The sequence below is a fragment of the Uloborus diversus genome, chromosome 8 (genome assembly GCF_026930045.1).
Source record: "Uloborus diversus isolate 005 chromosome 8, Udiv.v.3.1, whole genome shotgun sequence".
Taxonomy (NCBI): Eukaryota; Metazoa; Arthropoda; class Arachnida; order Araneae; family Uloboridae; genus Uloborus; species Uloborus diversus.
The window spans coordinates 137,565,584-137,578,157 of record NC_072738.1 but is presented as its reverse complement, the minus strand read 5'-3'; the positions used below and the strand labels follow the sequence as shown (position 1 = coordinate 137,578,157).

At 34.6% G+C, this 12,574-nt stretch overlaps 1 protein-coding gene across 1 annotated transcript; it reads left to right on the top strand.

Moving 5' to 3' along the window:
• The first annotated feature begins 1,174 nt into the window (after positions 1–1,174).
• LOC129227558 (cuticle protein 10.9-like) lies at positions 1,175–11,419 on the top strand. Its single transcript, XM_054862136.1, has 5 exons — positions 1,175–1,736; positions 3,168–3,268; positions 4,393–4,446; positions 6,363–6,639; positions 11,225–11,419. The coding sequence occupies exons 2-5, from the start codon at positions 3,260–3,262 to the stop codon at positions 11,326–11,328; spliced, it is 444 nt and encodes a 147-aa protein (XP_054718111.1). The 5' UTR covers positions 1,175–1,736; positions 3,168–3,259; the 3' UTR covers positions 11,329–11,419.
• Positions 11,420–12,574: the final 1,155 nt, after the last annotated feature.

Below are 12,574 nucleotides of genomic sequence, written 5' to 3'. Positions count from 1 at the left end.
AAAAAGAACTTTCTGTACTTAACTTTTAGTATTAACTTTGTTCCATAGATTTTTTTTACTCTGGTTATAAGAGAAAAGTATTCATTCTATACAGACATGATGTCGGGATCGCGATGGAGAAAAAAAAAGTAAATACTTAATTTTTAAAAACCCGACTTTTTCACTTACGCAGTTGGGGGAGGGAGACGCAAACGGACGCAGTTCCCCAAAATATTTTTCGTTTTATCGTAAAAATAATACAAAAGGGTTGTAGTTATTTGGAATAATTTGCCAGAAAGAGCTGTTTATTGCAATGGTGTTCAATGGGGTGTATAGTTTCAACAGGGCTCTTGATCTTCATTGGAGATTGATACATTGACAAGGACCAGCCTGCTGGACAGCTGGTTGCTGATCGTTACTTTTGTATTTGGATTACGCGCCCCAATTTTGAAGATTTTAAAAGTCACATAAAAAACAACGAAAATCGAAGAAAACATTCGTAATCATTTTTATACTTTGCAACATACACATTAAATGAATAAACTAAACAAATGTAGAAATAAAAAATACCTGTTGCCAAGGTGATACAATAAAAAGTAATCTCACGTTTGGAGCGCAATGACAAATTAAGAATTCATTTATTAAGAAGTGTATTGCTCAATAATGAATAAGAAAAACTCGTTAAAAGAATTGATACTGCAGCAACCTACTCCGATCTATAATAAGGATGTTGGACAGTTCTCCTCACTTTCTGATGGGTACTAATTGGACCCCTTCTCCTTGTCTCTTTCTCTAACACAGTAGTCTTTCGCTTGCCTAGTCTGGTTTGCACAGTCTCAACTTTCTTGGTGGTTTCCACTGTTTCTTCTGGGTAAATGTTTTGTTCCAATGGATATCCACTTTCTGCAACAGGATACACATTCTGCACTGGATAAGGCACTATTGGATAATGGTTGACAACGACTGGATAATCGTTCTGTTCTTCAGGGTAACCATCTTGTTCAATTGGGATTGATGGATAACCTAATGCACTCGATGACTCAAACGACCTTGTTTGAGGCTTGCTTTGAGCCGGAAATATAAGCAAAAATAATACCAATGCAAAAACAGCTGATCGAATCCGTAGATCTACCATATTCAAGCACTTCATAGCAAAAAGTAGTTTAAAAGTAGGTAAAATTCAAACAGAGTCAAAACTTGTAGCTCCTGAAGTGATCCTGCCTGTAAAAGTTAGAAAAAGTATATACTTCACTCTACCACACACACTCGATCACTTATTTCACTCATAAACATTACTCTTAATATTATTTACTCAGTTGCTGTAAAAATAAATCCTGCATCACAATTGAATTAATGCCTTTTACATCATGGAAACATCGCAGGTAAATTAATGATGATTAAAAGTAAACTCCAGGTCGTATTGGAATTGCGTGGGAGAAAAATGCTACTTTCTAAATGGTAGAAAATTCCTTCCACCATTGTACGAGTGGTTTTTGTTTTCAAGCTTCCTCGAGTTTTGTTCCGCCATAACGATGTTGTTAAAATGTTATTAAATCAGAATATATGTATTTGATAAATTCCTTTTATTCTCAGGAACCATTTATTTATGAATTCGTGAAACAATATGGAAGTAAATTGTTATTCCAGGGAAACGGTTATTATCATCTAACTGTCAACAGGGTAAAATTGTCATACGAACATCATCCACAAGAGCTTTTTGGTTTTCAACAATATTATAGTCAAATGCATAAAAACAGGTATCCTTCTTGTAAACAAAATGTTCAGGAATATGTTGAAACTATTTTTGATGTGAAATAAAGAGTAAATTATGTTAAAATTCTTAACTTTTACAATTTTGAAACGGTTAAAAATCTTTATCAAAACTTACTGCGGATGTAATGCGCAGGATATTTTCTTTTCTTTTCTATGGAGAGGATGTCGCCTCCCCCCCCCCTCCCCCGTCCTTACCCACCTGCTGAGGCTTTGGATCTGAACATTCAAATTTTCAACGTAGACGCGTAAAGCTTTGCTGAATTGTGCAAAGTTTAGCAAAAAAATATTCGAACAAGAGAATATGAAAAAAAATATGATGGGAATGAGGGATCCCAGATGAGATCTTTTGACCAAAAAATGTTTTGCTCGAATTACCTAAAACGTTATTAGAAGGAGGACGATGGATCAAGAGAAACACATTTCTCCACTTCAAAACCCTACTTTCAACTTTTTCTTTTTTTCATTATTTATTTGATTCCCTTAATGACTTTTTCATTTTTTTTAGACGATAATTTTACGGTACAATTTTCTCGTATTTTATGCCTTTTTAATTATCATTATTTTTTTTTACTTTTTTGGTGAAATACGCCACAAACAGTGAACAACGGAATAGAAGGAAAATTAAGTCCAAATCTTCTGGTCAGAAAAGGCTGAAGCCTGCTCACATGCAACCAAAGTACACTGAAGTTTAACTAAAATTTCAAATAACAATAAGCTTTTTCTCGTTTTTTTTTTTTTTTTTTTTTTTTTTTCGCAGCAGTATTATAACACAAAATTTCAAAAAAAAAAAAAAAAAGCAAAGCTTGTCTTTGGGTTACAAGCAACACCTTTTGAATGCAAAACGGGACTTTGAGCTTCCATTGTAAAGTAGCAGCCAACAAAGACGTTCTTTATCGTCGAAAATTTAAAACTTTTAAAAAACGATACCTTGTAAACTCAAAACAGGTGTATGCATCATTTTTGAAATTTGTTAAGGATATTTTTATTATCTATAAGTGAGGTTGAAAAGTGAAAGTTTCTTGATACATATGTATTGAGTGTTATGCTAATTTTTGCTCATTGAAATTCCTCCTCAAAACTCCAACGCAAGCAGACACTCTTGTTTTGCTTAACTAAGCTTTTCTATTATTTGCATATTAACCGAAATGTACAGCATCTAGTTAGACTCCGCGTTGTAGAAATCAGGGCAAAAACTTCTGATAAGAATGGTAATCGCACTTGACGCAAATAAAATATAAACATCACGTCAGTTACTTCTTCGGACATTTAACAAAGCCAAATGGATTGCATGAGTTATGATGCCTCAAGCGACAGAGGTCAAGTTGTAAGACTTCCCAAGCAAAGTTACACTCTTACTTTTCTTTATGGACTACGTGATTTACAGTGGCTTTATTTTTAAATTTTGTCTTATGAAGGTATAAAAAGATCGAAGCTTAAGACACTTTCATCGTTCGCCTCGAAGAAACAGTTGTGTTCTAACAGTTGTGTCTGCTTCTAGGATTTAGCAATGATGAAGGTGAGGCATTTGTGTGTATTAAAATTACTAGAATATCGTCAATGATTAACGACTTACAGATTATGAGACAAATAGTTGAACAAAACAATCAACGTGAAGAAAAAAGTACTAAAAATGGCTCAAATTTGCTTGCTACGAATAATGGCGCTTATTTTTTTCTATATTTTGGTGCTTATTATTTTGCACAAAAATACAGTAGAATTAAGCACATTCGCCGTAGTTTCGCCAAAATTTTTAGTATATTTTTTCTCTTAAGTTAGCGATTGGTTTTACTTGCATTTTAGCACGAAGAATGTTTGACAATATTTGTTAGTTACTTACAAATTTATCGCCTGCTGTGCTTTATATTTCTTTGCCATTGTCTAATTTCATTATTGTTTGAGATAGTTATTTCTTTGAATGGCAACGCTAAAAAAAGCAAACAGAAGAGTTGGTAATGTTTTGATGAAATATGAGTGTACTGTCCGACCACGAATTGTGTGAAATCGGCAAACGTCTAGTTAAGACGAATCTATCTGAATGAGGAGGAAAAGTAAAAATTTGACGCGCGTGCTCCGCTCATTTGAATCAGACTCTGCTTCTGCAAAAGCTGACACCTCTAAAAAATTATAGATTCGTCCGTTTTTACCTGTAAAACGGGTGTTTATCTTTCCATACAATCCGTGGTCAGACAGTAACTTGTCTCATTGGTTGCTGGTGGAAAAGATTATTTTATATTATATAATTGGTAATTCAACTTATTTTCATTCATATTATTATTACTAGAAAAATTGAAGAATTTGACTTGATTTATTGAAGAAAGGATGAAGTTTTGCTATTTAAATACTCCCGTTTTGCAATGTAAAATATTCGTGAGTTAGGCCTTGAATGAATTCAACGTAGACGATTTGTAACCATGACGACCAAAATTACTCTCTCTAAATGAATATTACAAACAAAGTCTTGTTCTTTTCGTCATGGTAACCTGAAAAATCTACTCAATATATCAACTCAAAACGTAAAATAATTTCGTATTTCAATTGATGATTTTCATATTTTGAAGATGACTGTGATATCGATGTTAGTAAAATAAAATGAAACATTAACATGAAATAATACAGACGAATACTTTTCCAATTTTTCAGGTTCTTATTCTATTAGCTTCTTTCGCACTGACATACTCTCAATATTTGGCACCAGTAAGTATTTATTTTCATATTTTAGTAAAATTTCTCTATGCTACTTTTTCTGAACAAAATAATTAGAACTTACGTATTATTCTATCAACCTATATAAAAATTGCCGAAAAATGCGTGATAGACATCCTTTGGATGGAGACATTTGGCGAGATTTTTTTGTCTTAATTCTCATGCGGCGATAATTTTGGTTTCCCGAAATTAATCAATGGAATAAATAGTACGCAAGTAAAAATGCTTTTATATTCAGTTTGATTAAAATTATAAAAGAAAATTTCTTCAATCAAAATCTGTAGTGCACATCATTTTGAATTTTTGGAGTACAAAAAAGTGTTGAAAAGTTGTTAAAAAAGTTCCTGAAATTTTACGGTAAAAGTTACTGGCATCCATGTTGCCAGTAACTATTACCGTAAAATCCTATTTTACAGTAAAATTTTACGGTAGAATAAACGAGTTAAACTCACAATTCGAACCGCAGGTTCGATCTCGGGACCTTCGAAATGGCAAGCGGCATTGCTGCCCACCATATGAGTTGGGACGCATCGAGTACAGGAAATACGGTGTTATATGCTTTGTACTGTAAATTACGTGGTGTATCAATTGGCGCTGCAATCGTTTATTTTCTTCGGTACAATTTGCTGTAATATTTTTCTGTACTGTAAACACTACATTTTACAGCAATATTTACCATAAAAGTTTCCTGAATTTTTAGTGTAATCATTCCTGTTGAAAAGTATGAAGAATACTAAGTTAGGACAAAATACTATCATGATGCACCAACAAAAGTTTTTAAAGAAAGTATACAGTAAGATTTTCGTAGTTATCTTTTTCTGTAACTTACAAACTTCCGTTGACGAGACATCACGTGAGACTGGGGTTCGACGTTAATATTCAAGCAACAAACGTTCGTCAAACTGGTGCGAAAAACTGTATAGATTCTTCCAACTTTGCATATACAAGTTATTCAGATTGTTATCGATTGTTTATTTTGAGATTAATCACTGAACCTTATTACTTAGCATTAAATACCTTGTCGATACTAAAACAAACTTATCAATCGCATCTCTCAATGCATCCAAAAGGTCCAAAAGGATCTAAGTTAGAACATTGAAATTTCAAGCAGTAAGTTACCACCCCAAAGCAAGGGCTAAAAGACAACAGGGCTAAAGGGGTCAAAGGCAATGGCTACATGCAGTATACCGACAGTCCGTTTATCCCATCCAGAGACTGCAGTTTCGTTCTTGTTATGAATTCATCAGTCTGGAATAGCGAATAATCGAGCTGGAGGTAAATGTCATCTCATTGAAGCTGTGAGGCCCGAGCTTTGCCTTCAATAAACGAGTTGAACCGCAACATGTCTGAGGATTCTTGCTGGTGAGATACATTTAGTTTATCTACCAGTTTGTTCGCACTCTCAGCTTCAATGAGATGACATCAGCATCCCGCACGGCTACTACTAGTTGCAGATTAATAAGTGCATCACAAGGACGAAACTGAAGGCTCTGGGTGGGATGACCGGGATATCGGTATATTGCATGCATTTCTGCCATAGCTCTTGCTTAGGGATGGTAACTAACTGCTGAATACCAAAGCTTTGGCTTCAAACTGTCGCTGGTGAGTAAAATTATTTTTTCTGCCAGTTTCTTGGCACTCCCAGCTTCCACGAGATGATATATGCTTCCAAGTCGAATATTCTCTATCCCAGAACAATAAGTCCATAATAAGGACGAAACTGCAGTCTCTGGATGAGATGACCGGACTGCTGGTGTATTGCATATACATTGAAACTTTTTTTTCAGTTCCCCCAACAATAGTAGAGCAGAACATAAGCAGCATAGCCTATTAAGATTCCTGCTCTAATAAAACAAGCTCTAAATTCGAAAAGCCTCCAGTATTCACTATACCCTTTCCCTTTGTAGAATAACTATGGCGACCTAGCACAGCCAACTCCATACCAATTCAGCTACAGCTCTCCCTCTATTGGAGGTGCCAGCTCCCACCAAGAATCCGGGGATGGGTCCGGCAGGGTGACCGGATCTTACAGCGTCCAAGACGAAGATGGACGTTCCAGGGTAGTGGAATACGTTGCCGACGAGTACGGATTCCGTGCCTCCATAAACACCAACGAGCCCGGCACAGCTAGCCAAAATCCTGCTGACGTCACAATAAATTCCAGCGCTGATGATGGTCTTGGAGGTAAGAAGCTAAATACACTGCTTAAACTAGTATTGGTTTAACACTAAAGGTGAGAGTAATTAAATTTTGGTAGTAGGTTTTCCACGCTTGTTAATGATTATACATGATTCAAAATACACGATCCTGCTAGCAGGGCCCGATTAAGATATGAAGAGACCCTAGATCAAACACTTTTGTGCTCCCCCTATATTCAAACCTACAGTTTTAGCTATTGGATAAGGTATTTTAGCTATTTGGGGTCCGCTAAAAAGCGGGGACTCTAGATCGCTGGCTAGTTGGCCTGTTAATTAATCAGGTAATGCCTGCTAGAAGTTTTCCCATTGGCAATGATTTATACCATCATTAAAAATTATTTTCATCTGGAGTATTTTGTTTTCTCCTATAACTTCATATGGAATAGAATCAGCGGCGCCGGATTTTGGAAATCTGAGTGTAGGCACTAAATCTAAATTAGGGGAGGTTCCGAACAAGGGCAAGTTTTTAAAAGGTAACTTTCAAGAAAATGTACTTCAGTATTTTTAAAGGGAAATACTTAAATGGAAATTATTAAATTACACTTTAGATTTTTACCACTGAACTATTCAATTCTATAAGTACGAAAAAGCACCACAATATTTTACAGGGTTCTCAAACAGGGTGCCGTGGCACCCTGGGGTGTCGCAGGAAGAAGCAAGGGGTGCCACGAAGTGTTCATGGTATCGATATAAGATGGTTGCACCATAAGCTCATCCTCCCATTTTTGATGCATTAAAAAACAAGCTGGATCGTGAATTCATCACCGTCAGAAAACCTAACTGATGAAATAACTTCATCAACAGGTAGTTTGTTATCATCTAGGCAAAAGTGTAGCAAAAGTTATTACGGAAAAGTTTTTTCAAAACTACCTGATCTTGTTTTACCGTAAGCATGGTTCAATGTAGTTTACTAATATAAAAATAGTTGTTTATTGTTCTCGAAGCATAATTTGCGTAGTTGAAGAATTCAAGAAGAAAAATATCGTATGTGTATCGTCATTTTTTCTTGCGATTTGATAACCTAGAAAAGTAGATTGTTGGCCAATATTAGAACACCTGAGTAGAGGACTTAGGATATGTACTGCATATGCTGTACATATGTACACGAACTGTGGGACCAAAAAACTAAAACTAACGAATTATCAGAGCCCCAAATGAGACGATTGATCTTACTTCTTTTCATTGAAAAACGTGGTTTAATGCGTTTTTATTTTGACAAATAAAAATGTTGCAATGTTTTTAGTTTGATGGTACTTTTTGCGTTTTTTGTCTTGTCAGCCCGAAGTAATCCTTGACCAGAGTAGGCCTTATTGAAGACCCGTGTTCCTTATGGTTCTAAATCGCCTTGCTTTGTCAAAATTGGTGACAAACATAATTAAAACTTAAATTTTTACTTAGAGCTTTTTTTTTCCCTTTTTCTTCATGAGTCGGTGATGAAAGAGCAAAAATTCGAGCCTATTAAATCCCCACCGAGTTCAATGGCGCTAATTCCCCCCCCCCCCAAAAAAAAAATCTCAACCCTCTTTCCCTTTTTTATTTTTTTATTTTCTAGCTCTCTTTTTTTATTTTATTTACTTACTTTTTAAAACTGTTTTATTTATTTATTTATTTATTTAAATATTTTTCATTCATTTGTTTATATATTAATTTTTAATTATTATTAGTATTATTATTGTATTAGAAAGTTCTGTGCTACGCCAATGACACACACACACACGAAGTAAATAAATGAATGAAATAAAATATAAACAAAATAAGATAAAATAAAATAAAATAAATAACTTAAATTAAAAATAAATCAACAAATAAATTTTAATAAATAAATTTAAAAAATTGAAAAATCCCCCCCCCCCCAAAAAATTGATGGCGCATTTTGCGCCATAATCCCCCCCCCCTGTGGGCTAGGATGCCGTGAGAAAATTCTAAATCTTCAAAGGGTACCGCGAGTCGGAAAAGTTTATGAACCCCTGGTCTAACTTGTTCCTTTCGTTTTGCTAATACTGAACTGGATGTTATAAAAATGCGTAAATAAATATACAAAACCAAACAAAGACAAATTGTACTGTTATTTGTTAGCTGCAAGAGAAAAAAGATTGTTTTCAAATGTGAAGTCCAAAAATTTTTATTTTTGTAAGGTTAAAAGAAAAACATTCGTTGAATTTCTCCAAATTAGCATAAAAGTTAATTGCATTTAGAAATGCAGAAAAAATATCAAATTAATTTCGTTATCCATCTCAGACCGCACCAATGAATCATAATAAGTACGTAAAGAGCTATAACTTGAATAATGAATCTTTTTTCGAAGGTTACGAATGATTTCTCGCCGATCTGTCTCCCTTGATTGCGAAAGAGTAATGAATAACACCGGTCAAATTATTCAGAAATTAACAAGAGAAGATGAAGTAAAGAAAAAGCCGAGAAAAAACGTTTCTTGGGAATTCTAGCATTGCTTTCCGAAATCGGTGTTCTCAATATAAATATTAAATGAAGTGACCTATTGACCTTCGAACGTTTCGCGTGTGCGGGAAAAATACGTCATATGTATCAAATATAGCATGTAAATGAGTAGAAAAAAAACTATTTGATGTTTCATTGAGCGAGTGTAAATTTCATGAAAGGTGAGGACTTGTGGTGTTATTGCAATTAGGGGTGGATACAGACTTTCATTTTCGGACGGGTCATACTAAAGAGCGACCTTCCGACCCCGCGAATGAACCTACGGTTTTGGGTACGAATGAAAAGAAGTATAGTATTTCAAACATGAACTTTCAATGAATTGAAAAGACTACGGAAATCGTTTACATTTTATTCATATAGTGTTTGAACACAACGTGAACGGATACTATTGTCGACGGTTTAGTATGGGGGGGAGGGCTCATCACCCACATTACCCTCAATTTGTATCCGCCACTGAATGTCATTAAAACGGATCAGGATATGGATTTTTCCCTTACAATTGCATTCCATCTTTACTTTTGCATGCTGTCGGTGGGGGTGCCCGGCAGCTCCACAAATACCTTGGGGGGAGGGGGGGGTACCCATGGCAGATGTTGTTAATACCCATAGTGAGTCTATTGCTGTAATCATTTTCTGTTGCTCCCTTGTTTCATGAGAAATCAGCGTAAGATGCAGGAAGTTGAAATCGCATTCTCACCCTTTTATAGTGCACTTGTTTCCATATTTTTTTCATCACCAGCTCGACTCTGTGTGTCAAAGCAAAAATCTAAAAATTATTAGTTAAATTCAACAGAGGCACCAAATATTGGAAACTAATTGGGGTGGGAGGGTCACAAACTTTATTGATAAAACTAACATGCCTCTTTTTTTCTTGACTTTAAGGAGACAAGTAGGGAAAGATAATTTGACTTGAGAACAAAAATTTTGTTTTCACACATCAAAATGTTGAAGAGATGTCCCTTGGGCATTAATGTTTGCTTCAATACTATGAATCAAAAATGAAAACAGAAAACTCAAACCATTTTCTTTTTTTTTTCTTTTTTCTGTTTTTAAGGATATTTGAAGGAATATTATTGATCCTACATTCTTACTGCTATTTTCGATATTTTTCAGTTTCTTAAAAATTAATAATAAATTTAACGAAACAGAATCATAGAAATTCGGTGACGGGGTAGGTAAAATTACTGGGAGGGCTCAGGCTCAGGAGCCCATATAAATTGGCGCCACTGCAATTTAAGATGATGTACCCGTGAATGTGATTGTAAAACACATTATTTTATTATGGGACCATAAATAATAACTAACACATAATTACTATTTTATTGTTGAATGTTATGTGAAACCTTTTAAATTAAAAAAGAAAGAAAGAAATGCAAGAAGTCCTGCTGAGTTGAATTAGACATTGCAATAACCATCAATCGAAAATTCAGCATCTTTCTCAGTAACTGGTATAGCTCACCAGGCAGAATACATATAGTACAGTAGGCATAATCCAGTCTCCCTCTGTAATGAACACCCCCGTAATTTCAACACTTTTGTTCGGTCCCATGAGTGTTCAGAATAGAGACAGTGTCACTAGTTCATTTTTGCTTTTTTGTTTTTCTTTTCTTATAGATAGCAAAAGTGTCAAATAATTTTCAATTTCAGAAAGGTGTTAATTTCTATAACAACCAAATTTAGCTTAAGAAGTATTCAAAAAAAATTTTTAGCTGTATAAAAAAAAATTAAAAATATTTTCACAATCCATCTCGTGCTTTTAAAACGTTTTTTTTTCTGTGTGTGTGTGTGTGTGTGTGTTTTTTTTTTTTTTCTTTCTTTAATATAAGCTGTTGACTCAGTGGATTGTGTTCAATCACTGGTCGATCATTTACAATAATCATTTACAAACCAGCTCAAATTTTTTATGAGTCAAATACATTATTGGGCAATAGCTCTCTCTTAGTTACATTTAGAAACTGGAAAGCACGTTTAAGGCAGATTTCTCCGTAAAAATCTCTTAACGATTGTTTTCCACTGTTACGATTTTTTTTTTCTCTTTTGACAAAATGTATTTATTTTTGCAGAGCCTTCTTTTCGTATGTCATGTCCGGTGATAACAATTTTTGTATTTACAGGCGGAAGCAATGTTGTGTATCCAAGGTCGGGACCACAAGTCGTGCCTGTAGCAGCAGGTTACCCCTACCAACCTACCTACGGTGGTTTACCGATTTTAAAATAAGCGATAATTTAAAAGAAGTGTCTAATTTTGTAAAGAAAGTTGAAATTTAATAAATTGATTTTATTTAGATGTGAGTATTTTATGAATATCTGTCCACAAATTTGACGCAGAAGATGGATCTGGAGAGAACAATTTTTAAGTCCTGCTGATGGCAATTTTTTACAAGCTTGCAATCTTTTACCAATCTTTACCGAAGTTTTATTGAGATGCACGGAGAAAAAGCTAGCATTTTAAAACTAAATTGGTTCAGATCGAGTAGTATTGTCTAATTGAACTTCTTCTCTATCAGAAATTATTCTTTTTTACAAATCAAATGAAACAGAGTATTGTCTGGCCACGGTTGCTGTATAATTGGCAAACGTCCAGTTGAGACGAGTCTATCTGAACGATGGGGAAGAGTAAAAATTTGATGCGCGTGTTTCGCTCATTTCAAAGCGACTCTGCTTAATTTAGAAGCTAACACATCCCTGCGAAAGCTGGCATCCGTCAAAACTAAAAGATGCGTCCGTTTCCGCCTGTAAACCGTATGTCAGCATTTCCTTCGCATCCATAGTCAAACAGTATTTCCAGTACAAAACTTCAACACTACAGGGACCATCTACAAATGATGTCACGCTCAGTAACTGATTTTAGGGGGGACTCCCCCCCCCCCAGCAAAAGGTTAAATCAATTTCACCATTTCATTTATTATTTTTAATTGATTTCTCTATGGCATAAAATTATTTAGTTATTTAAAAAGAACACAAAACACAAGCATATTTTGAATAAAAGCATTTTTGTTCGTACAAGAAGTAATACTGGAGTCGGAAGATAGAGCTGCAAAATACATTTAACTCAGTGGTTTCGAATTCAAGTGTACAAAATATCGCGATTCGTCTATAAATTCCTCTTTGATGGAATCAATCATTAACAATTTTAAAAAGTGTTTAGACGTGCCGAAAAGAGTCATTTCGATCCAGGAAGCTATTTGAGAAATAATGGATTTTTTTTTTTTTTTTTTTTTTTTTTTCAGCTTATAAAAATGCAAAATGAAAGAAATCATATGGTCTTTCTTTGCAAATCTATGATATTAATGGAAACGGCATGTATTATCAAAATGTCAACTCAACTGTATCATGACTTAAGAACAAATCAGTAACTGCTTTGAAATTCGCAAAGAAGTAGTACAGTCGTCCCTCGCTACTTCGCGCTTCGACTTTCGCGTCTTCACTATATCGCGTTTTTTCTACTTTTTTTTTTTTCAAAT

What these genes read in the sequence shown, in the direction of transcription:
- LOC129227558 (XM_054862136.1), top strand. An exon ending in ACTCTCAATATTTGGCACCA is followed by an intron (nt 4,447 to 6,362) that starts GTAAGTATTTAT and finishes TTCCCTTTGTAG; the next exon opens with AATAACTATGGCGACCTAGC. An exon ending in CGCTGATGATGGTCTTGGAG is followed by an intron (nt 6,640 to 11,224) that starts GTAAGAAGCTAA and finishes TTGTATTTACAG; the next exon opens with GCGGAAGCAATGTTGTGTAT.